Raw genomic sequence first — 25,511 nt, 5'->3', positions numbered from 1 at the left:
ATAAACTGGTACCACCATGATGTTCAAATGATGTAAAACATATTAAAATTGATGTAACATTACTCTAGTTTGCGGGTCTGGATCACTAATGATCAATCAAAGTAGCTTTGACCACATTGGCCACCTATGACGGTTCATGACGCCCCCGGGGAACCCGCCAAGTTCCTAAGCTAATATCACACCCATTCCCCAACGAATTCTCTACCGATTTTTACAAACTTGATTTCAAATGAAAGATACAGTAATGCCATTGACTGCTGCTGAATTTCATTCGGTTCTGACTCTTGCTTCCGGAGTTACAGGGGTGTTAGTAAGGATACACTGGAATTTCCCATATAAATCGGTACAATCGTAATACCTCAGAGGCTAAAAACTATTGAAATGGTCACCAAATAACTTCTAATCGCTGATCTAGATCACTGATTGCCAATCAATCATTCTTTGAATATATTGCCCACTATCGACGATTCTGGAAGTCCGGAATTCCGGGCATATTCCACAATTAAAGTCAAATCGGTTCTTCGGTGATGACTGAACCGATTTTCTCAAACCAAGTCTCAAATGGAAGGCAAAATATGCAGTTGAGTATTGCGTCGCCGCCCCCCCCCCCCCGTCTTGCCCTTACACCTCCCTCCTTCATCACTCCCCTCCCCTTTGACCACCCTCACGCCCGCATTTCCTTCATCCATCCCGTATACCGAAATAAGATGAAGGATTTCTGACGCATCCTCCACTCCCACTCTACTAACCCCCCATTCCCTACACGTTCAAACCCATTCCACCAACCTTTCCAAATTATAATCACATGAAGATAACATTGAACTCATGCTGATTAAGCTAATTAAATATTATTCTTTTGCCTTTCTCATATAGAAAGGTTATGCAATTGCTTCAAAAACCGATTTTCTAAATGTATGTGTGTATGTATATGTGTATGTATGTATGTATGTATGTATGTTTGTATGTATGTATGTATGTATGTATGTATGTATGTATGTATGTATGTATGTATGTATGTATGTATGTATGTATGTATGTATGTATGTGTGCATGTGCGGATTTGTTAACAAAATGTCCACATCGGTTTCTTGGAGATGGCTGAACCGATTTTTACAAACTAAGATTCAAATGAAAGGTATAATATTCCCATAGGTTGCTATTGAATTTCATTTTCAACCGACATCTTGTTCCGGATTACGAGTTGAAGAGTATGGTTACAAAACAAAATTTGTTGATTTGTCCACATCGGATTCTCGGAATTTTCTGAACCGATTTTGACAAACTTGATTTTAAATGAAAGGTCCATCAGCTGCTGTTGCATTTTGTGTGGATCCGAGCTCTGGTTCCTGAATTACAGGGTGATACGTACGATCACGCAGCAAATCCCGATTCTAACGAATTCTGCGATGAATTGGTGAGGTGATTTTTTTCCAAAATATAAACACAACTGTTGAATTTGTAGATCTAGGTCACCAACATTCATTCAAAGTCTCCTTGGCCACACTGGCCACCATCGACGGATCGGGAAGCATCCAAATTCAGAATAACGGTTATATTGGTTTCTCGAAAATGGCTAGACCGATTTGATCAACTTAGTCTCAAATGAAAGGTGTCGCGTCCCCGGAAACTGATATTAAATTCCATCTCCATCCGACATCCAGCTCCGGAGATACGGGTTGTGGAGTGCGATCACATAGAAAACTCCGATTCAAACCGATACCTCGATGAATGCAAAAAGGTGCTCTTATATATACTTACCAAGTGTAATAAGAATGAAAGACATTTCCATAATGTTATATTGTACGAACCAGTTATTAAATCATAGTTTGGAGAAATGAGAAAGGCACAATTGCACCTATAGGTGGATTAAAACAGGTTTTTGATGTAGAAATCAGTTGAATTGAGATGGAGAATTGTGAATAAAGCGCATGTTTACATGTTTTGCCTTTCTCGTATAAAGAAAGGATATGCAGCCACTGAAAAAATCGACTTTTCCAACGTGGCCCGGAGGGCCGAGTGTCATGCACAATTCGATTCAGTTCGTCGAGATCGACAAATGTCTCTGTGTTTATGTATGTGTGTGTCATTTGAACTCACACAGTTTTCTCAGAGATGGCTGAACCGATGTTCACAAATTTAGTTTCATCTGAAAGGTATAACGCTCCCATAAGCTGTTATTGATTTTTTAGTTGATCCGACTTCCGGTTTCGGAGTTACGGGGTGAAGAGCGCGGTCACACAGCAAATTCCCATATAAACTGGTACAACCATGATGTCTAAATGACGTAAAACATATTAAAATGGGTTCAACATTACTCTAGTTTGCAGGTCTGGATCACTAATGATAAATCAAAGCAGCTTTGACCACATTGGCCACCTATGACGGTTCATGATGCCTCCGCGGAACTCAACAAGTTCCTAAGCTAAACAGTAATGCCATTGACTGCTGCTGAATTTCATTCGGTTTTGACTCTTGGTTCCGGAGTTACAGGTTGGTTAGTATAACGTTGAACTCATGTTGATTAAGTTTATTAAATATTAGGGGAGCCCGGGGCTAGTTGGTGGTTGGGGTAAGTTGGTGGAATCCCTTTGTCTTCGTTTCTATTAGATACATAGCGCTGTCTCCCATTGTATACCTCAAGTTATGTGAAACCCATTATCCAATGCGTTTTTGTTAAAAAGAAACATTTTGTTTTGTAAAAAGTTGTAGGCGATATTGTATTTTCGAGCATACCAAGTAATTTTTTTAATTTTTAACACTTTGTGTTATTTAGGGTGATTTAAAATCTATTTCCCAATTGATTTTATTTTTCGATAGTGCGTAAAAAGATCTTCCAGTATCCGTATAGATATTAAATCTATTCATAAATTAAAGTTATTTTTTAAAAAGTTTTTTGTAAAATATGCGGTTGGAGTAAGTTGGCGGTGACGCGGGCGGGGCAAGTTGGCGCTTCTATTTACAGTGCAAATATAGTCAAATATTTATATTTTTGGAATTCACTCCAAAGTAAAACTTTGTGTATCTCGTCAATGCAGGGGATATTTACTTCGGACAAAAGCCTGAAGAATTTCGAAAATATGCTTTTGAATATGGAATACGCGTCAAAGTAAAATGCCGGGGTATTGAGACTGAAATATATTGGCAATTGTCGGTTAATATACAATATTATTGAAAAGACATTCAGCACGAACCTTTAATATAATTGAATCTCCATTTTCTGGCGTATTCATACATACCGCCAACCTACCGAGGGGCCGGGGTAAATTGGCGGGATTTCCGCGTCACACATTTTTGTCTATAAAAGCAAAGACAATACAACAAACACTTTGATAAAATTCAGGGATGTTGGCTACAGCCGCATGTTCTATTTTGCAAGATTTATATACATCAAAGTGGTAAAAAAAGAAACTGAAAACGCCGCAAGCTAGCCGCGGTCTCCCCTATACTTTTTTGTTTAATGTGAGTCTGCGTCTACTTTCGTGGTAGTCGTGGGCTACGTGCTAAGTGAAATAGGAATGTAATAGACATTTCCACAATTCTATTGAACAAAACCAGCTAATGAATCATAGTTTGGATAAATGAGAAAGGCGCAATTGCACCACTAGGTGGATTAAAACAGGTTTTTCAACTTTGAGTTACATTTTTCCACAATTTTCTATATTGCCCAAAAACGAAGTATACAAAGTCAATATTTGGTACGAAATCGTGATTTTCATAACGAACACCCACAACGATGACCAAAGGAGACCTATTTTTGTTATATTTATTTTTTTTCAGATGGCCTAAAAAATACCTTTTGTCCCTTTTCTTAACACTGTTTACCAAAACAAACAAAACACTTCAAGGGTCGATAAAAGGGATTGGAGGCTCGTAAAATAAGACTGCTCAACAAAACAGAAAATCTTAAGTGTACCGAGACCACATACTGTTTTCGGAAAGAAGAACAAAAAATATGAAAAATGGCGTTTTCCGTTTGCTTCTAGTACGTCAGGATCGGTTTTTATGAGCATTTGAAGGTTTGTGTGTGATCAAAAAAGGCATTTTTGGTTTGTTTCTAGTATGTAAGAATCGGTTTTTATGAGCATTTGAAGATTTTTGTGTCTTTAAAATAGTTGTTTTTAATATCATTATCAACAACTTTACCGAAGGTACCAAGCCTCTAAATATTGTTTTGAGTTTATTCTCCTTAATTATGTCCAAGAGAATTAATTACCAAAATTGTTTTTTTCAAGAGATGCTCTGTATTATGTTGTATAATTTCTTTGAAGACATTGAACCTCCAAAGTTGGTGGTTGCGAAATAATGTGATCTGGGCCGTGAAAAAACTGGTTTCGAACCTTTACTTCAGAATTCTTGACATAAAAAGTGCATAACTTAGGAACGTGGCCTTGTGTACTAATTACGCCATCAATTTAGCACTCAATTATACGTCATAAATAGCCCATTATTTCACTTTCTTTATTTTGCGAAATTTTCAATCCCACCTGGCTATTTTTATAATTGATAATTCAAAAAGTATTTAAATGCTCTTAAAAACTTATTTTGACATACTAGAAATAAACTGATATTGCCATTTTTCATCATTTTCCTTTTTTCTATACGAAAAACAATATGCAGTCTCAATCCACTCAAGTTTTTCTGACAAGTAACGTTGTAAATGTTAAATTAAAATGAATCCCTTATTTTAGAAGATGCGATAAACGCGTGATATCAGTATAAATTAATGATATTTCTATGAAAGTAAATAAAACTGGTTAATTTTTATTTTATATCGAATTCAAGAAGTGTGCAAAGTAGTACCCAGCTAGTCCACAAAAAATATTTTTGAACTCTATATCAAAAACTTTTTTATGTGTGAACCAATTATGCTTATATTTGGCATAAATAATACATACCGTAAACCGGGGTGACTTTGATCATCGGGGTAACTTTGATCACTTGAAACTTTTTTCGAAGATCGCTTATTAAACCAGAATAGTCTACCGAATCATTTTAATTTGAAATGATTTTTACTCTAAGCTTTTGAAATACTGGTTTGTTATACTTGTTGAGTATTTTGTTCGTTTTTTGGGTACAAAAACTACAAAAAACCGAAATTTGACTTTACCTTATTTTTACGAAGCTTCGTAAAGTGTCTATTTTTTATAAAACAAATAAATCTCAGATTTGAGCAAGAGTAATGAATTACAAGCGAGATTTTATTTTCCTTTGAAGTGGGATGTACCAAATTTACTTTTAAGAGTTTGTTCATTTTAAATACATTTTTTTGTGAAACTAGTTGGCAATTATTTAACAAAATTTTAAGCTAAAATTCGCAACTTTTTTTATTGCTCAATATTACAACGTATAAAAATGGATGAAACATTTTGTGCATTTATAAAGTACTGAAATAAAACAATTTTAGTAGTTTTAAAGGTTTTCAGAATCTTTTAATCTAGTTGGGTATATTGGGTAATTTGTATAATACCAATTAACATCTATTTAACAATGAGTATCTTTCCAGAATTAGTTTAAACAAACATTTGAATGAAAAACATTGACATCAATAACTTAATGTGGGTGAACATGCAGGTTATCAAAGTCACCCCGGAATACGAAAACGAACTTCAACTTGAAATCGTTTTTGGAAAAAATAGCTGTAAGCGGACAATTTCAGGTAGAACTATCCAATCTTGTTCTCTTTACATCAGTACATTGTTTAAAAATATTAAACTTGAAAAAATGTGTTGCGTCTAAAAATATGCAATGATTACTTCGAAAAGTGATCAATGTCACCCGGTTTACGGTACACGATGACGATAAATCTGAGCTGATATGATACAAATCCATCGATTATTAAAGGAGTTATAAAATTGATAAAAAGTGTGCAAAGAAGCCCCGCACGACGTTAGTGGAAAAAGTACCTTGTAGGGCATTGTCGGACAGTTCCGTTCAAAGGACACGGTTATTCAAAACGAAAAAAAAATAGTACCTATTAATCCCATTACCGGTTTTACAGCAGTTTTTTAAATAGTATGTTTTTGCTGAAATATAGGCTAAATAAGAATCAAAACCTTTGTTGAGACTGCACAAAATCTCTCAAGTGACAAGAAGAATTTGACTAGATGATGCATGAATCTATGTGATTTTTTATTTATTCTCTCCGTAATTATTTTTCCATTCTATTGTGATGTATATTTTATTCAAGATAATTAAAAATTTAGACTTTTTGTCCATTAATCTATATGATCTATTATGACAGTTATACATATAATGAACGTTCGATTTATCGAAAAATGTGAAATATAACTAACATGAATTTAGGCTAGGCGTAGGCGAATCGTCATTCGTTCAGGTTGTATCTGTTGTTAATTTGAATACTGAATAAATATTAGAATGCGGTTTTTTGGTGCAAAGCCTATTGATTGGAGAGTTCATTCACGATTTTATGTAGATCACACACAAATATCTGACTACCGGTACTATGAAATTTTGTTTACAATTTATAGTAGAATTTAAAAAAAGTTCACTATTGATATATTATAAATTTTCGATTTATTTAACTACGCATTTTTGAACCATCCACAACGAGGTTATTTTCCAGATACCGATTGAGGCCATCGTTTTCAAATGGTGGAAAAATTTCCTGCTACGTTTGTCTAAGATAACTTTGGAAATTTAGAAAATGAGTTTTTTTTTGTTCTTTAAGTTGTAGAGCCTTGATTCCACTGCGACCATTTAAAGGAATATTGTGGTATGACTCAATTTGCTTTCCCTTCATAATTGAGATACGAAGGGCCTTGTCTGATTTTGCATATTATCCCAGTTAGAATCAACTCGTTTTATGAATCTGATTACCTTACTAGGATTTGATTGCCAAATCTCAGAGGGCTGTAGGAGCCCTTTTCCAAGAATTGAATATCTATAACTAACAAGAGCGCTGCAATCACAAAGTAGATGCTCCGCTGTCTCATTCTTAAATTGACAGAAACGACAAATCGGACTTTGAATTTTTCCCATTTTATGTAGATGATATCTACTAGGGCAGTGACCGGTAAACAAACCAGTTATTATTCTAAGGTTCCTCTTACTTAGATTAAGTAAAGTTCGAGCGGCTTTGGCACTCGGCTTTATAAATTTCCTTGCATGTTTTGCAGTATCTGTCGCGTTCCAGTTCGATTCTACCATAGACATTTTCCATTTCCTAAGTTCCATATTTAAAGTACAGGTTGAGACTCCGTAGAAAGGTTCTGGGTCTATAAACTCGGTCGCGGAACCTTGTCTTGCCAAACTATCAGCTGATTCGTTTCCTTGAATTCCACTGTGACCCGGCACCCAAAGCAAGTTTACTTCATTATTCCTTGCCAGTTGCTTAAGTAAAGTAATGCATTCCCATACTAACTTCGACTGACAAGTTGAGGCTTTTAAAGCATTAAGAGCTGCTAAGCTGTCTGAAAAGATACAGATCGTTGCAAATCTATATTTCCTCTTGAGACAGATATGCACACACTCAAGAATTGCTTGAATCTCCGCCTGAAATGCAGTTGGGTAGTGTCCCATCGGGATAGTTGTTCTTACCCCGGGTCCAAACACCCCGGCTCCTGTACTGCTACTCATTTTTGAACCATCCGTAAAGAAAACAATAGAGCTTGAACGGAGATTTGGCCCACCTGTTTCCCACACATGTCTGCTTGCTACAGTCACATTATAGGGAATTTCATGGTTTGCCTTCGTCTGCATCCAGTCTATTATTGAATGTGAAATAGGATGTATATTGAATTTTTTGAGGATCGTTAGATGTCCTGTCATATCTCCATCTAAAATTTTTGTAGATCGAGTTAATTGCAAGGCACTTTTTTCTGCCTGCAATTTCACGAACTGATGAAGCGGTAGGAGATTTAGAAGAGCATTTAGAGCCACGGAAGGTGTGCTCCGAATCACCCCAGTTGTTGCAATACATGCTAGTCTTTGCAGTTTATTCAATTTTTTCTGAGCGGTCACCTCTTTAGTTTTAGGCCACCATATCAATGAAGCATAAGTTATTCTAGGCCTTACTATTGTCGTATAAATCCATTGAATCTTTTTAGGCCGAAGGCCCCATTTTTTACCGTAAGTTCTTTTGCAAACCCAGAAGGCATTTGTAGCTTTAATAATTACCTGTTCCAGATGCAAGTTCCAATTAAGCTTGCTGTCCAGAATAACACCGAGATATTTAACTTCTTTCGAGAATTCAATTAGAACTCCATCTAGAGTTAAATGTGTTAATGAAACGGCCCTTCGTTTAGTAAACGGAACTATTGCTGTTTTTGAAGGATTAATGTTAAGATGGAGATTTTTACACCATTTAAGTGTAAAATTTAGTGCCGCTTGCATTCGGCTGGAAATTGTGCTTTCATACTTCCCCCGCACGATGATGCAGACGTCATCAGCAAAACCAATTACTCGAAACCGAGACCCTCTAATTTACACAGAAGATCGTCGACTACTAAAGACCACAATAAGGGCGATAAAATTCCTCCCTGAGGACAGCCCTTTTGTGATCGGATTACTAATCTTCCTCTCCTAAATCAGCTGAGATCTATCGGGTAGCGAGCATTACCTCAATCCAATCAATAATACATTTATCGAGACTTCTATTTTCCATAGCTGTCCGCATGGAACCATAGGAAGCATTATCAAATGCCCCTTCTATATCAAGAAAGGCTGCTAGACATAGCTCCTTGAATTGAAATGATTTTTCGATTTTGTTTACTAATAAATGTAATGCTGTTACAGTTGATTTCCCACTTTGGTAAGCAAATTGAATTTTGCTTAGAGGTAATCGCTTGAGACACGTAGACTTTATAAAGTCATCTAAGATTTTTTCCATTGTTTTAAGTAACACTGAAGATAAGCTAATTGGACGAAAGGCTTTGGGGGACCTTTTGTCCTTTTTTCCAGCCTTTGGAATGAAGGTTACCCGTACTTGTCTCCATGTTTTTGGAATATAGCCTAGAGTAATACTGGCTCTAAATAATTCAGTTATGTATGCACCCAAAACGTACCCGGTAAGATTCGCTTACATTATTGCAATAAATGCGTGCGAAAATTGCAAGCGTTCTGGTAATGTGCAAAAATTGCAAGAAGCTTCCTTGCATGTAATGCAAGAAACAGAAAAAACGAGTTTTGCTATGTATTAGCGATGTATGTGTATTGGTGACCAATATGCGTTAGATAAAAAAGACAGCTGGTATTGAAAAACGAACACTGCATGAACAGATCACTAATCAATACCTTATCCATCCAACTATCCAACTATACATGTACTTATTGTCTTTTTCCCTTGTTGAAGAAGTGCTGGAAATATTTCATCTTTACCCGCAGATTTAAATGGTTGGAATGAACCCAGTGCCTAGGGTTGGGAAAACCGAGGCATTTTGAGAAACCGGTATTTTCGGTATTGAAAATGAAAAAAACCGGTAAAACCGCTAAAAACCGGTAAAACTGCTAAAAACCGGTAATCACAAAGAAAAAACGAAATTAAATTGAATTTACAAAGCAGTCGCATTTAACTTGCTTTGATGCCAATTCATACTTTATTAACAAAGTAATCGCTCAACAGACGTTACTTAAGAACCACTGATGATCGCAGCATGAAAAGTGTGCATGTCGTCATGTTGTCTAACTCGCTTATTGTACCAAAAAGCACAGCAGGTTAGCTAAATGCAGTAGACAAAAAGAGACAAAAGAGATTCGACAAATCATTACTTCGAAAACAGACCTAAAATTGCTGTTTTCTCCTTATACAAATGCCTTAACATATACTGAAAATAATGTTCAAAAAATGTTTGAGCTCCAGCGCGTTTTAGATTTGTAATAGGTCAGGTTAATCTGTCTATTTTGTCACCAGTATTCAAAATACCCATTTTAAGAGTCCTACTTCGTATATGAAACCGCTTAAGTTTCAATTCCACCTCGTCTTTAAAACCAGCGTTTATGTGCTTCCTTTTCCAATTAAGCATGAGCAGGATGACCGTACAACTCATAATTTCACAAAAAATTTGCGAATGGAACTGGGAGTAGCTATCCATCATCAATCAAGGGTTCTGTACGGTAAAATGCCAATGGCGATGTCTGCCGCGTCCTTACAGCCATCTGGGAAGGGACGAAATGTTAGCGTAACAAATTTTGTTATGGAGACCGTGTACCTCTGCATCTCCACGTTTGCCACGGGCAGGAATTTTGTCAGTGGGGTGAGGTAAATAATTGCACAAGTCAATGCAACTTGGAGAAGTGTTATCATGTATTCATTGCTCTGGGCAGCTAGCCACCGAGAATTTATAACAGATTCTTAGATTGTTAAAAATGCAACTTCAACTCCGGACAACTGATTGTCGTGAGTGTTGTTTAGTTGATTCAAGCGATATGTGACTGCTGAATATGCTAATAGCTGTGTAATTGAAGATTTCGAAATATAAATAATATTCATCGTATTATTATAACCAATGAAACGACAAATATGAGTTGATTTCTCTCTCTACAAACGAATGAATATGATGCAGATTGTTATGCAATTAACATTCGCGCGCGTAATAATATTATTACTATTAGCAAGAATGATCGAAGGAAGGAAACTGATTCACTAATTTAATACAGCCATGCGCTGAAGATCAATCGAGCTGCATTCCACTGCTTATACAAAAACATTGAAGTGTCCCAAAACAGGCGATCTTACTTCTAACATTAGTAGGTGAAAATATTTTTAAAGTATTTCGAAAGCTCTATTATAAAATAACAATGAAAAATTATTTAAATAGTTTTCGCTAAAAAAAATATCGAAAATACCGGTTTTTCATTTTTGCATAACCGGTATTTCGGTATTTAATATTTGGACGGTTTTACCGGTTTTCGGTAACGGTAAAACCGGTACTCCCAACCCTACCAGTGCCCATTCGACTCTAGATCGAGTAAAGATATCACTGGTTTTAGCATAGGCATTCGCGGACCAATCTTGTGTTGGACATACTCTATTCGATACCAGATGATCTTCCTTCGAAATAGGAATCGTCCCCGGGAAATGAGTTTTCATCATAACTTTCAATGTTTCAGAGGATTTTTTTGTAAGAATCCCATCTTCATTTTTAAGTCTACCTAAACCATTTGAATGGTCCTTTGATAGCGCTTTATGTAACCTAGCAACTACCGGAGCACTTTCAATTTTTTCGCAAGTGCGTTTCCAGTCTTTACGTTTAGCCTTCCTAATATTTTTGTTATAATCCGTTAGGGCTTTTTTGTATTCATCCCAGACACCTCTATTTGAAAATTGCTCTCGTATAGGACAACTGGCTTTGTAGGAATCCACAATATTCTTTATAATTTGGTTTGAAGCATGTTCTAATTGATCAACAGTTTTGATTTTGCTATTTGGAATAAAGATATGATTGTTGAGATGAAAACGATAAAGGTCCCATTTTGTTTTTCTTGGGTCTCTGTATTTTTCAGATATAATCTCTCCAGCTTTATATTCAAACCTGATTTGTTTATGATCGGAGAAAATGAGTTGGTGGAAGAACGTATTTGCACTAAAAAGAAAATGAACATATCATTTGATCGCTAATTTACCAATTTCAAGATCGACAAAAATGCTTTAATTTAAATTTAAACCTTTAAGTGCAAAGCCTTTTAACCCTGTTGCCCTACTAATGAGACTGGATTGGAGCTGTAAAAGTGCGGGCAAAATGAGCCATTTCCGAAGCTCACATATTCCCTTGCTCACAAAATCATGTTTACATTATTGTGCTTTCCAATCTCACAACCTTACTCTTACAAATCTTGTAGAAATTCACATAGAAACTTTTTACACTTCTTATAATGATAAGTGATATAAAAACTCTACACCGCCATAAGCTGTGCTGATTAAAAAACAAATTAAAAATAAATAAATGGAAATTGTTTTTATCATAACTCGTAAAATGCAAAAAAATTGTAATGGAAAGTGGGTACCGCGACGAATACAAAACAAAGCCAATCGTAACTGATAAAATCGGCAGTGCACTCTGTAATTATCTGTTTCGCAGCCAATAAGTGAACTGGGTCAATCGTAGTAGGTCGAATCGGGTGAATTTTCTGTTGCTCTCGGATGGAATGCGCGCGATCAATGAAAAAATACGATAATGAAACAATTGCTATTTCTCGTTTTGTGATATGTTTGTAGCTAATTATTGTTTGATTATAAATCGATATTGGTGAACAGGTGCTCACCAGTTTACGCAAGATGGAGTTCGATTGTTGTTTGACCAAAAAAAAAACAATTTTGTCTATTGGTGATATCCGTATGCTGAAAATTCAACTAAACTGGGTAGTGAGGGAAGCTTCATTTCCATTTTTGTCGGTCTAATAACCCCTAGACGAAAACATGATGGGTTCGTTGTTATCCCGTTCAGAACAAATAGTAAAATCTTTTACGGTTTAAAGTGAAATTAATTTGCAATTGTTTTTGATGCTATAAGTCAGAGCGGACTAACTAGCAAAATCTCAAAAAGTGAGATAATGATAGCTTTGGATCAAAAACCTTCGCGAGGTTTGAAAAATGTGTTGAAATTCTTACTTCGTCGCTGTTGTGCTATCTTATGACAAACGCCATTTTGGAATAAACTGAGTTAGATATGCCACATTACTTGTCGAAAAAATCTCTACCAAGTGGCGTTTTCGGAATTTCGACATTCTGCTTGGTTACTGAGATATAGTGAGAAACATGCTGAGAAATTTTCAATTTTTTGCTTCAAATGACTGTGCCTGGGGATTGGCCCAAATTATCGTGATGCATAAGATGTTTTTATGTGTAAAACTATCTGAGAAACACAATGGCATAATCATTTTCAAAGCAAAAATACACGAAGTATGGGAAAAATAGAGTTTTAGTTTTACACTGGAAATATAGCATATTTGGCAACACTGTAGCCAAAAATAACTATGTTTTCTAGATTCCCTGACTCATTTCCTTCAAAATGCATCTCACTGATTGTTTTTGGCCCAAACGAAGCCAAAGATATGAATAAAAGTTAATAATTGATGATTTTTTTGTATGGAAAATTTTCCATGCATGATTATGACACGCCATACAAATTTTGTCATCAATACACACCTATGACACGTGTGAGTGCGACTTTTGTTTACATTTATAGCACACAGAACACAAACTTTCCCGAAAATCCTGTGTAAACATTTAAATGAAAATACGTTGAAAATCACCATCGCATACAGGTTTGCATGCGTGAGTCACCATTGTATCTAAGTTTGCATACAAGTCCCGTATAGCGATTGCTAGCCGATCGAAGCGCCGGCCAGTGGTAAGTTGCTACTTGCTGTTGTCATTTCAAAGCGACAGTTTTATTTCTTACACAAGTTGAAAACTTTACTTGTATGTCAGTTCTCAGTGTTTATAGTAAATACTCGCAACATAGTCAACCGATCTTTTGTCATCTATTGTATTCATTGGATTGTTTCTACAATTTATAAGTTTCGAGATATTCAATGTCAAACTTTAAAAATCGTTTTTCTCGAAATGTGCTAAATGGCACTTGTCATAAGATAGCACAACAGCGACGACTTATGGTTGAACACTTTTTCGACAATCGTAGTCACAGCAAAGAAGTTTTTGGAAAACGTGATTTCGAGATAATCGCGTGCAAAGTTTTAAGTGTTTACCCAGGCCCTCGTAAGGGAACTATAAAATACGCTACAACTTTGCTTCTACTACTTGGATGCCTAGGAACCTATACTGCCGTTCTACGCATAATTGTCTCATGTATATAGGGAACTCCATTACACATGAAGCAGTTATGCATGTAACGATAAGAAAGGTAAAAAAATTCGACCGACCTCAACATATATAACCTCTATATATAAGTGAGCAAAATAGAGCAAGAGGGGAAGGGGGAATATTAAATTTAGGGGGACGAAACACATCTTAATTGAGAATATTGTTAATTTTTCGTCAATTTAATGTTTTAAATGACTTTTAACCCTCCGGAAGTCGCGCAAATGGCTCACTGAACGAGCAGCCGCAGCTGCTATGAGACGATTACTCTAGATTTTCAGAGCAGCGTTCACTCAGTGCACTATCGCGACTGCCGGAAGGTTAATCAGGATTATTGTATATTATATGATACGTGATGAGAATGATAAAATCAAATTAGTTACAACAGTTTAACATTGTTAAATTTTTAAGTTTTTCTACCTAGACCATCCGAGCTTTGCTCAGAGCGCCAACCTTTTGCACTCAACCTGGTGACAATAATTTTATGGGGGAAATGGCATAGGATCTCGACCTAAAGCGCCAGCGCTTATCACCACTGAATAAAACTATACATAAAAACAACTAAATACTCTTTGCTTCAGACAAAGCAAAGAAAGGTCACCATACACACACATGAACGCACTTTACGATCAATCAGTTACCGGTTATTTCGAGTGGTTGTTCCCTAACCACACAGTATTTCACTTCCACCATGCACTCACAGACTGTAAATAAATCGTTAAGGAACCTGCAAGGGGAGAGGTGGCTTGATTACAGCTCTCACGGGGAATACCACACACGCATCGGCAGATCTTGGCCAATCTCATCACCACATTCGATTCCAATAGTTCAATGTCACTGCCACATCGGGTTGGTGAGACAAGAAGCCTATGTCACTCGCGATTGAATAACATACCACCAAAATGATCAACCGCTGATCTAATCAAGTGTTAACATTTCAAACAAACGGTGAACAGAAAAATCACTTGCGGTTTTCATAATAGGGTGTGGAGCCCATTTTCGCCATGTTTCTATTATTATTATATTTTATATTGGTTCTTGGGAACGAAGCAAGGATACTGATGCCACCCAAGGATACTGGTGGCACTCTCCATAATGGGGCCAAAATTAGGTCTTTACCCTATGTAAACATATGGATACAATTTCTTAGAAATAAATAATTTATTCGATCCGAACGAAGGATATCTCTATCCGGATGGAGCCTTGAAATGATGTATGCTATTGCATTGATGTTAATTGGGTAGTAAAATTGTTCGCTTGGGGTTTCCATGCTTTACCAGAACTAATCATTATTCCACAAGATAGAGCTAGGTACGACATATTTCGCAATAAAGCCAACATTTGTATTAATCATTAGAAGTTTTTTTACGATTTCCGACGCGCAAGACTGTGCTAAATTCTATTAGAGATGGTCAGGTTCGGATATTTGAACCCGAAACCCGGACCTGGGCCGAACCCAGCGGATTTCGGGTTCTTTAACTTTCAGATTGTTGGGTCCGAGTTTTTCAAATTTGGAATTTTCGGGCTCGGGTCGGGTTTGAGTTTTGAAAAAAACTTATCCATCCATTTCTTACCAGTGTTCACGTCTATTCCAGTAAAGTTTATTTATTTATCGTCTATAACCTTGTTGGTCTTAATGAAATATTAAATATTAAGTATTAAGATGGAGAAAGTTTGAGTGAAGCCTCATGTAAATTCTTCTCAAATTGGCGTAAACCCCATATCTTTTCGGTTCAATAACAGTACAATACAATACCATACACTACAGTAAAATACAATGCAAACAAACCTAATCCACCTAGTGGTGCAATTGTGCCTTTCTTATTTGTCCGAACTACGGAACTAATGGTGGAAATGTCTATTACATAATCAGTACTTTTTTACTTTTTTTTACTTTTCTGCGTAAAAAACACATTTTTAAACTTTGTGTGAAGCGTATTAATTAAAACTTTCGTGCATTATAGTGCATCATTTCAATAACATTTTCTGATTTTTTTTTGCAAAAGTATCGACAAACGACTTGGGGACGAAGCTTTTTACATTTCTTACAAAAAAATGTATAGGATTCGCTCAAACTTTGAAAACCTTTTCCGAGGCCCGGAGGGCCGAGTCTCATATACCAATCGACTCAACTCCACAAATTAAAGCAATGTCTGTATGTATGTGTGTGGATCTGTGTATGTATGTATGTACAGAATGTCATGTAATTATCTCAGCAATAGCTAAACCGATTTTTTTGAAAGGCCTAACGTGACCATTTGACACTATTATTTTTGTTTTTCGATTTATTGTTTACTTTCTGAGATCTGGGTGATTCTGTCAAAACACAACTGGTTTTTAGCAAATAACTTTCGAACAAAGCAATGTTGTCCAACATAGATGGAAAACTTGTAAAAATACCTTTCTGACAAGCTATAGATTGTCGAAATTCGTTGACGAGTGGCGGAGATATTAAACATTTTGTAATTTTATTTTTCTTTTACCAATTTTCACTGATTAGAAAGGAGACCGTTTCATACAGAATATTGCTTTACTGGTGGTTTAGGGGCAAAACTACACCGATTTTGAATATCGGGGCATGAAAACATATCTACGTGCTTCAAAGAATTCGATTTTGAAAACATTTTGTAAATTATCTCTATAATAAATGAACTATTTCTCAAAAATCAATATAAAGACAAAATAATGTGTTCATAGTGAAATTTTGTCTAAAGTTCATGTATTTATCCCTTGCATTAGGCATTGCATTCAATCTTGAGGTAAATGTAAGATGGTATATTCATACACAGATCATCAAGTAATTCTCCTAGTAGTGAGATAAAAGATTCCTCAAATAATTATACTCGTGGTATCACCGAAAGCAACCGTATTTTTGAATCCCAACTTTAGCGAAAATTTGGCTCTTTTGCAAGATTTAGGTTATACAAGTTATGGCGCGAAAATTATTACTAATTTATAATAAGGATGTAAGGAATCAATAAATCGCATAATATACCTATAAAAATAAGGTCACGGCATTAACCATCATTTGCCATTCCTCACACGCCCTCCCACATCTCTATCACTTTCACTCTCTCTCTCTTTCACTTTGTGTTTGTGGCAACTGCCACGACTCATATCTACTCTGCTATTTCTCTATCCATTTCTAAGTTGTGTGATAAGATCTTCTGCCAATCTGAAACATGTATTAATATACAAGCTAATTTAACGTGTACGATGTAAGTGTGATGGTTTGAGAAAACAAAACTATTTTTGTCTGCTGTTACCATATAAATAGATTTGTATTTTAGTGTAGAAGAGAGCCAGTCGCGGAAAATAATACATCCTTCATGGCAAATGAAATATTTGTATTCCTGAGAACATTTGCAAAATATTTACATAATGGGAAAACTATAACAATTTTCAAATGTTCACACCCTCAAGATGAAAGAGGTCCCTTCGAAACGTTGCACTATGGGTAGACAGGTGACCAGAAATCAAAACTACATCAACTCAAATTTAATTCAGTTATATTCAAAGCTTGTATTTACACTATAATTAAAAAAATTCATGGCTATATCAGAAAAAAATATTTGGCTTGACTGGGTATTATTGATGTTTGACGATGAAAATTTTCAAAAGTGACATTCCATGTGCGATATTTAAACTCTACGTAACTTTGTTGAATTTTTAATGAAACGTATGCTCAAATATGTCATGTGAAAACTAATAACACCTTTTTGTGATGAAATTATTTATAATGCACGTTGTATTGGTATGAACTTTCATGCAAAATAACGAAACAATATGCAAGCTGAATGACTGGAAAAGACTGCATTATAATCAACTGACTGCACGCCCTTGATGCTATCGACATAGCCTAGACACTTCACACTATTTATTTTAATATAAATGGAAACTTTAAAAATATCTACCTGTCTCATTCACTAATCGCATTCTCCCTCTGTCGCTCTCTGTTCAAGGGGCTTGAAAACACATGTGACCTTATCTCACTTTACTATATTCAATTGCGCGTTAAAATACTGAACCAGCAAATTCTATTATGTACCAAAAACTTTTTTAAAGTAAACTTTGAATTCCAAGACAAATTGAACGTTCCAGGTTCTTGATAACTAATTAAAGTCTATCAATAAAGTAGAAATATCAGATAATCCTGAAACGACGCTGACAAGTAAAACGAAAACGAAAAGACTTCTTTGTATATTAATTTGACTTTTCTCAGAAGATGGGATTTTCAAAAACAAAATCATAACTTTCCGATGCAATGGTTCTCATATTAATATAATCCGATTTATACATCTTATATCTTATTCAACAATGTTCTTTAACCTTAAATATATGTTTTTGAACCTTAAATATATGATCATTTATCTGCTTTCATTTCATCTATTTTATTCTTCGGATTCCTTCTGATCAGCATATTCTTTTCGTGCATTTTATTCATATAATTTATTTAACTTATTTTATTCACTTTTTTCATTCCATGCATTCTATTCATTTTTTCCAGATCATACATATTGTTCAGTTCTTTTAATAACCTGACTATTTTTTTTCAGTTTTATTGATTTCATCCAAATAATTTATTCGACACAATTAATTTTTTTTATTAAATTATAACCTTTTAACATCTTTAATTTTTCATTTTAATCAACCAATTTTATTCAGCTCATTTCCTTCTTTTTATGCATTTTATCAATTCAGTTCATTTTGTTTATTTGATTCGTTTCTTTTATTCATTGATTTCATTCATTTTTTATTTCATTCTTTTTGTTCATTCCATTCATTTCGTTCATTTGATCCATTTCATTATTTGATTCATTGTATTCACTGGATTCATTATATTAATTTGATTAATTTAATTCATATGATTCATTTGATTTATTTGATTCATTTCATTCATTTGTTTCATTTGATTAATTTGATTCATTTAATTCATTTGATTCATTTGATTCATTTGATTCATTTGATTCATTTGATTCATTTGATTCATTTGATTCATTTGATTCATTTGATTCATTTGATTCATTTGATTCATTTGATTCATTTGATTCATTTTATTCATTTGATTCATTTGAATGATTTGGCTCATTTGATTCATTTGATTCATTTAATTCATTTTGTTCGCATCTTTAATTTTATTCATTTCATGTTCAGTCATTCCTTTTATTTATTTCATTCAATTTGTTAGTTCGAGTCAATTTATTCTGTTTATCTTATAGCTGTTTCTAAATATAGTCTAAATTTTCATTTAATGAGCTAATCTAATTTGATTCAGGGGGACGGGCATAGCGTAGTTGGTTAATCGATTGCCGTTCGTTCGCAGCTCGCCTGGGTTTGGCACCCAACCCCGCACATAGAGTTAGAGAGATTTTTCCAAAAGAGATTTCCATAACCCGAAAAGAGGCGAAAGACCCTAAGGTTAAAACCTCTATAATCGAAATTAAAAAAATAGTTTGATTCGTGTATTTTATGATTTTGATTTATATTAATCATTCTACTCATTTAATAAATTTGAACACATTTTATTTCATTTCTTGCTTTATTTTTTTATTTCGTTCGTTTCATTGATTTTCTATAATAATTCGAGATTTTATTCGTGAACTGTTTTCATCCCACCTCTGGTTGGGTGCCTACTTCGCATGAGATCTGCAAACTAATGAATGGTCCAACAGTGATATGTGTAAGAAATGTCTCATCTCACTGTTAGGTGGATTAAATCGGTTTTGTGGACAGTCTCTGGAATAAACACGATTTTCGGTGTTAACTGCCATTCAAAAACTACTTAACCGATTTCTTTCAAACTTTGCATACACATTCTATGTAAAAATACCTAACCTATACGTCGAGTGTTCGAGATATTTTTTTCAATTAAGGGGGTGTGTTTCTCATTTGAAATAGAAATTTTAACCCACGTAAGCATCAATGAAATTGCTGCTGTTCATCTCTGTTTGCCTTTCGAACGCCGGGATAGATTTGTATTAGACTATTGCCGTTGCGCTTGCAGTGGTAGCGGGTTTGCTACATTGTGTAAGGTGGTGGCTGTGTCTATAGCGACTATCCAGCGTTGCCGATGGATTGCCATCAGTTCCTTTTCTTTTTTACTATTTCGATGTAGTCACATTTTCTTTTTTACTTTTTAACATTCAAATATTTAGAGATTACTAAGTAGGGACAGTTATGAAAATTTAGAGCCATAACCTTCAAAAGTGCCCAAATCGGGTTCAGTTTTGTAGGTGTTTGGATAACTTGTAGGCCTGTTAAGGGAAACATATCCTGGGCTTTCTGTAACATCAATTTCATTTCCCCAAAAGCAATGCTTGGTGATAACATGCCATCAAATAACAACTTTCATCTAAAAAGTTACCCGAGTATCTTGACGATACACATGTTCCAGACCTACCCGCAAACACCAGCAGCCATCGTCGGATTTTTTTCATAGCTTCCCCTGCAATAGAAAAAAAAAAAAAACAAACAAAATATAAATTAGTGTTTCCTGTTTGTTGCTAATATATGATTATACAATTGATGAATGTGCGTAAACCGTTAATAAACTCAAACAATCGATCAAGTATCAATAGATTTTCTTTCCATTTGTTATTCTTCCACCGCATGAAATATTTTTTGCTGACTATTATAATCATCTGATGTTACCATCACTAGTGCCGTCATCACCATCACTATCATCACCGGTAACATATCCGGTGATAGTGAATGTGTGTTCCTAACCGTTGAGGCTGTATACTTTAGAGCCTCGACGGTTTGAGATTTGGGAAAGCCATGCCATTTTTGCTAAACGGCTTACTTGGTGGGTGGGTGACCAACTATTGCATTTTCATTGAAAAACACCGGGGCAGTGGATTGTTCTGGTTTTGCACTTTCTAACAGAAGTGGAAATTAAACACGTCTAGTGGCCAGCTCTTCTGCTAGAAAATGCAACACCAGTGCAATTCACCGCCCCGGAGTTTTTCGATGGAAAACCCCAATAGTGGGCAAAAAGTATACCCAGATAGCTAAAAGTCAAACTTACAGCAAATATATATTCATATCAGCATCAAATTGAATTTTTGTTTTGATCTCAGTTTATGTTTGTTAAATATGTGATGAAATTATGATCACAAATTTCAATAAACCCATTTCAAGATTCACTTCAAAAGCAATCCTAGAATGCGCGTAAACCGTTTTTTCACACCTGATTACAATGATCCCGCATTACAATTTAACATTATTAAGTATACCGTCATTACAAGAATATTACTAACATATTTTAACTTAATGTTGTAAAATTAGTTAATCTTCTTAGTATATTTTCGAAAACATCATTAGAAACAGAAAAATCAAAATGGCCATCCAATGGTTCTTTCTGACTATACTCGTTGCGCTGAAAGTGAAGTCTTAAAAGTTATGCGATCTAAGGTTTTTGTCGGGGCATATTGATATATAGAATTGGCCAGTCAATATTTTCCTAACACAAGAAGACGTGACAACAGATTTTTTCACCTCAGAAAAACCTCAACTGGAATTGAACCCAGGTCAACTGGAATGAGTGGCGGTCACGCTTACCACTCAACCACCGATCGGCGCCGTCTTCGATAGCTGTCGTCTGCTAGATATGCAAACCCTGGAACTCTGAATGTATTGCGCCTTTTGCCAGGGTTTGCATATCGAGCAGACGACAGCGATCGAAGACGGCGCCGGTCGGTGGTTGAGTGGCAAACGTGACCACCACTCATTCCACTTGGCCTGGGTTCCAGCCGGAGGTCGTTGAGATTTTTCTGAGGTGAAAAAATCTGTGGTCACGTCTTCCTTCGGAAGGGAAGTAAAGCCGTTGGTCTCCGGGCCATGAGTTGATGGATCGATATCTAGTCCAGATAGTGTCACCTCTCTGGCGTCGGTAAAGAAGAAGTAGAATCCAACTTCTATACTTACTAACAAATATCCTCCTCCCGTGATACTTGTGGAGTGCGCAGTAGTATATACGGCCTCTAGCAAAAGCAGGGCCGTCGAGAGCCGCGCCGGGCCCCGGGGTTTGAAGTACTGACGGGCCCTACCATATATGACTTCTTATTTCAATATCGTTTAGAGAAACTATACGGATGCAACCGTTTCAATTGAACTATGTTTTATGAAAATTGTTTTTTTTTGACACGATTCAATGCGTTAGCTTAACAGCTCCATCAGTATTTTAAACATGTAATAGATGGAAAAAATAAAAATTAATAAAGGAATATTTGTGGCTGACCATTAGAATGACTTGCACCCGACTTGCCATTGCAATTGCAAAACCCTTTTTGCGGCGTTGCCATACAGTCTATATCGCCATCGTTCATGTTCCCTGGACGCACGTTAATGCTACCATCGTTAATGATGCCCAGAATCAGAGCTTAGAAAAATTGACATCCTTTCTTGAGCTTGAAGGAGAAACAAAATTCAATTCATGCCCACCACGATGAATCGAATGTTTGGTTTGTTTCCCTCGTCCTTCACTTTTTCGGTACAACGCATTCATGTTCGCATATGTTCGGTTTCAGAAGCAAACTGAATCTTGTTTCTATGCTAGCTCTGAGAGGGATTATCAAGTAAAAGTGCACCAGATATAGATTATGCAAGTCAGTTATGCTCGAAAATGTAAAAGAACTTCTGCCTTCAAACTGTCCACATAATAACAAATGAATGTTTTGGTTGGTGAATGAATTTATATTTCCTCTGCCCTCAACCATTCGATTCTGCATAAAATTTCAGTCAGTTTGAAAGTGAATGAATGAGGGAAGCATTGAAACTGAATATTGGTTTAAGCAAATTAATCAGAAATAGGCAACTGAATGTAAAATTTCGCACCACTGATGCTGCCTTGTTTCTTGTTGTTGGTACATGTTGTTGATTTTGAGGTGCTGGATGCAGCTATTGCAGTTGTCACTATGGCCTGAACGAATTTTCTTAATCGGTTTCTGAACATGGTAAAATCGGTTTTGGAATCAATTGTTACATTTGCGCTGACATTCAGAGAGAAAACATTCCGAATGCGATGACTGGGATCCAACAGCGAAGTCTGAGAGAAAGAGTTTCAACTATTGGTGGAAACTAATGGGTAGAATAAGTATCTAGTTAAATTCCCATGTTTTTCTACATCAAATGTGTACACTGCAACCTCAATTTACGAACCAAACCGTAGTTCGTTTTTTGGGATTCAGATCGCAAAAGTTCGCTTCACATTCTTATTAAAATTCGTTGGTTGAGCAACATTATCGATAACCCTAACAAAATGGATATTTCCGGAACGGGCTTGACAAGTACATGATGAAAATGGATATTTGGTTCATTTTTGAAATCCAGGATGGAGACTTCCGATTGAACAATAATCCTGATAACCCTAACAATTTGGGAATTTTTGAAACGGGCTTGACGAGTAGATGATAAAAAAATGGTAGCTTGGAGCTATTTCGAACAATATCTGAATAAACTATGAGGGTATTTTTAAGTGGGTTTGACAAGTAGATGAGCGATGCCCTTTTGCAGACCAATATTGCGTCTTCTGGTTGAGAAATGTTTTCTATAATCATATCATTAGGATCACAAATCACTATACCTATATCTATTCTATGATTATCTTATTTCGAAAACGTCAATATTTTAGGTTATAATGATGTCTTAACTGGAATTCGCCATCTTGGTTTTCAAAATGGCTTCATACATTGATTTTCGTCATCTACTCGTCAACCCCATTCCGAAAATATCCATTTATTAATAACAGTTAGCTAAGAATATGATAAATTGTATACCACTTCATACTACATTCTTTGAAAAACACTTGCGATAAATGAAACCAGAATGGTTCAATTGCACTGTTAAATGAATCTAATTGGGTTACGTTCACGTACTTCAGAAAACCATTGGAACGATTGGAACGTAGTTGATTGTAATATATTTGCAGTATCAACAGAAACAAACTTCAACAATTAAATTAAAATAAATTCAATTCAGTTTAAAATGCGGGCCCCCAAAACAGACCCGGGCCCAGGATAGTTGCCTGACCCCCCCTCTCGTCGGGCCTGAGCAAAAGCAAGTATCGGCCTAACATTCCATCGCTTTCCTTCCGCGACTTACGTTCGGGCCTGGCCGGCGCTGGTATTGATCAATACAACAGTTTAGGAATACCAGGAGATGCACATTGATAGATGATTCGCTACTTCCAAGCATAATAATCTACTTATTCCCTGTGTAACTTCTGCTAGTCCAGATCGACAACGGAGTAGCAGCCAGGAGTGGTCGCACAAGCTCAAGCTCAAACGAGCAAGACGACAGCGATCGATGTTAGGACTCTCCAAAGTTCTTGGAATTCATCTGAAGTACGTAAGATTTTCCTGAATTAAGTACGATCTTCTTGAGTTATTGGGTTTATCATCTCAGAAGCTCAAAGCCCTTCCCTGAAGTCCAAAGAGGTACCCAGAAAGTAAAAAAAATCCCTGAATCGTTTTAGAATTCCATGAAAATTGTAGAACTGTGCTGAATTTCGTAGAAAATATCTGAAGTTCATGTCTACGCCTGTAGAATTTGTATTTAGGTTGCTACATCACACAAATCTATCAAACGTCATCACAGCTAGTATTTTGTCAAAGAACCCCCTATACTTACATACGAACCCGATTAAAGCGTTTATCAATAAGCTGCAATACTCGAACGAGCTACATAATCATCTCCAGCTCCAACCATATTGATCGATCTAAAAAGGTGCGCAAAATCACACAAGTCACTCAACCAAACCGCGACGCGTCGTACTAATGAGTTCAGCAAACTAGACACTCGACGTCCTTCGGCTTGCACGCTCTCTTTTGCCCAAGCGAACGGAGTGCGCGCGCGCCCCCCAGCTGGAGGTTGTTGTTCCTTCAGTCGGCGTGCGTTGCTGAAGCACAAAAGTCACACTTTCGATCCAATCGACAGCAACTGTCAGTTGGTGTTTCGATTTGGTTTCCCTTTTGTTCGTGAGGGGACTACCTTATTGGTAAGTGGGCGGCTGTAACACTTCGGATGGCATTGTACGGTGGACTAATGAGTTTATTTGGAAACGATTACTAACCTACAGCTATAATTAGCGCCGTAATCGACTAGTAGCTTAGCTACAACTATAGTTTTAGTCGATCAAATTGATATATCTTGCATCGCTGCACTTTGCACTGTATTGGAGTGGCCGCTTTTGAATTAGAGCAAAACCTATTTTTAATTATTGCAATCGTGTTTATATCATTGCTAAAAGCACACAAATGACTTTAAATGCAAGCTCCATGATTTATTGTTGAAACATTGCTAAGGTTTAGACAATTGTACGTAATTGAGCTGATATAGGTTGCATTTCGGATTTGTGAATTGATTTAATTATTGTAACATCAAGTGTCTTTTAGCGCTCATTGCGATATAGCGATTTGTCAAAGATTCTATCAAATTGTGTCTAAGTCGATTCTTAGCGCCAGGAGTATCTGTTTCAAATTTATATATCGGTCACTTTTGCTACCGGTCCAACGTGTTTGAAATTTGTATGTAATTTTCCGACAATTTCCATCCTTGCATTTTCTTACGCTAAATGATATTGTATACATTGGATTATTATCAAATGTAAAAATTAGGATGATGATTTCATTGTCAACAGTATTTTTTGCGTTTAATATGCACATGTTGGATTTTTTTCGGGACCTGACTGTGCACCACTTATATAACACGGGATCGAATAAATGAGAAACAATTT

General features: G+C 36.0%; 1 protein-coding gene across 1 annotated transcript in view; it reads right to left on the bottom strand.

Annotated features, from left to right (window-relative positions):
• The window catches only part of LOC131691016 (neurofilament heavy polypeptide-like), a 277,605-nt gene that overhangs the window by 91,295 nt on the left and 160,799 nt on the right, over nt 1-25,511 (bottom strand). Inside the window, exon 3 of the mRNA XM_058977141.1 lies at nt 20,178-20,222. Coding sequence (XP_058833124.1) covers nt 20,178-20,214 — 37 coding nt within the window. The 5' untranslated portion in view covers nt 20,215-20,222. The remainder of the gene's footprint in view (nt 1-20,177; nt 20,223-25,511) is intronic.

Source organism: Topomyia yanbarensis, chromosome 3 (assembly GCF_030247195.1).
Source record: "Topomyia yanbarensis strain Yona2022 chromosome 3, ASM3024719v1, whole genome shotgun sequence".
Classification (NCBI taxonomy): Eukaryota; Metazoa; Arthropoda; class Insecta; order Diptera; family Culicidae; genus Topomyia; species Topomyia yanbarensis.
This window is presented reverse-complemented; position numbering and strand designations above follow the sequence as displayed.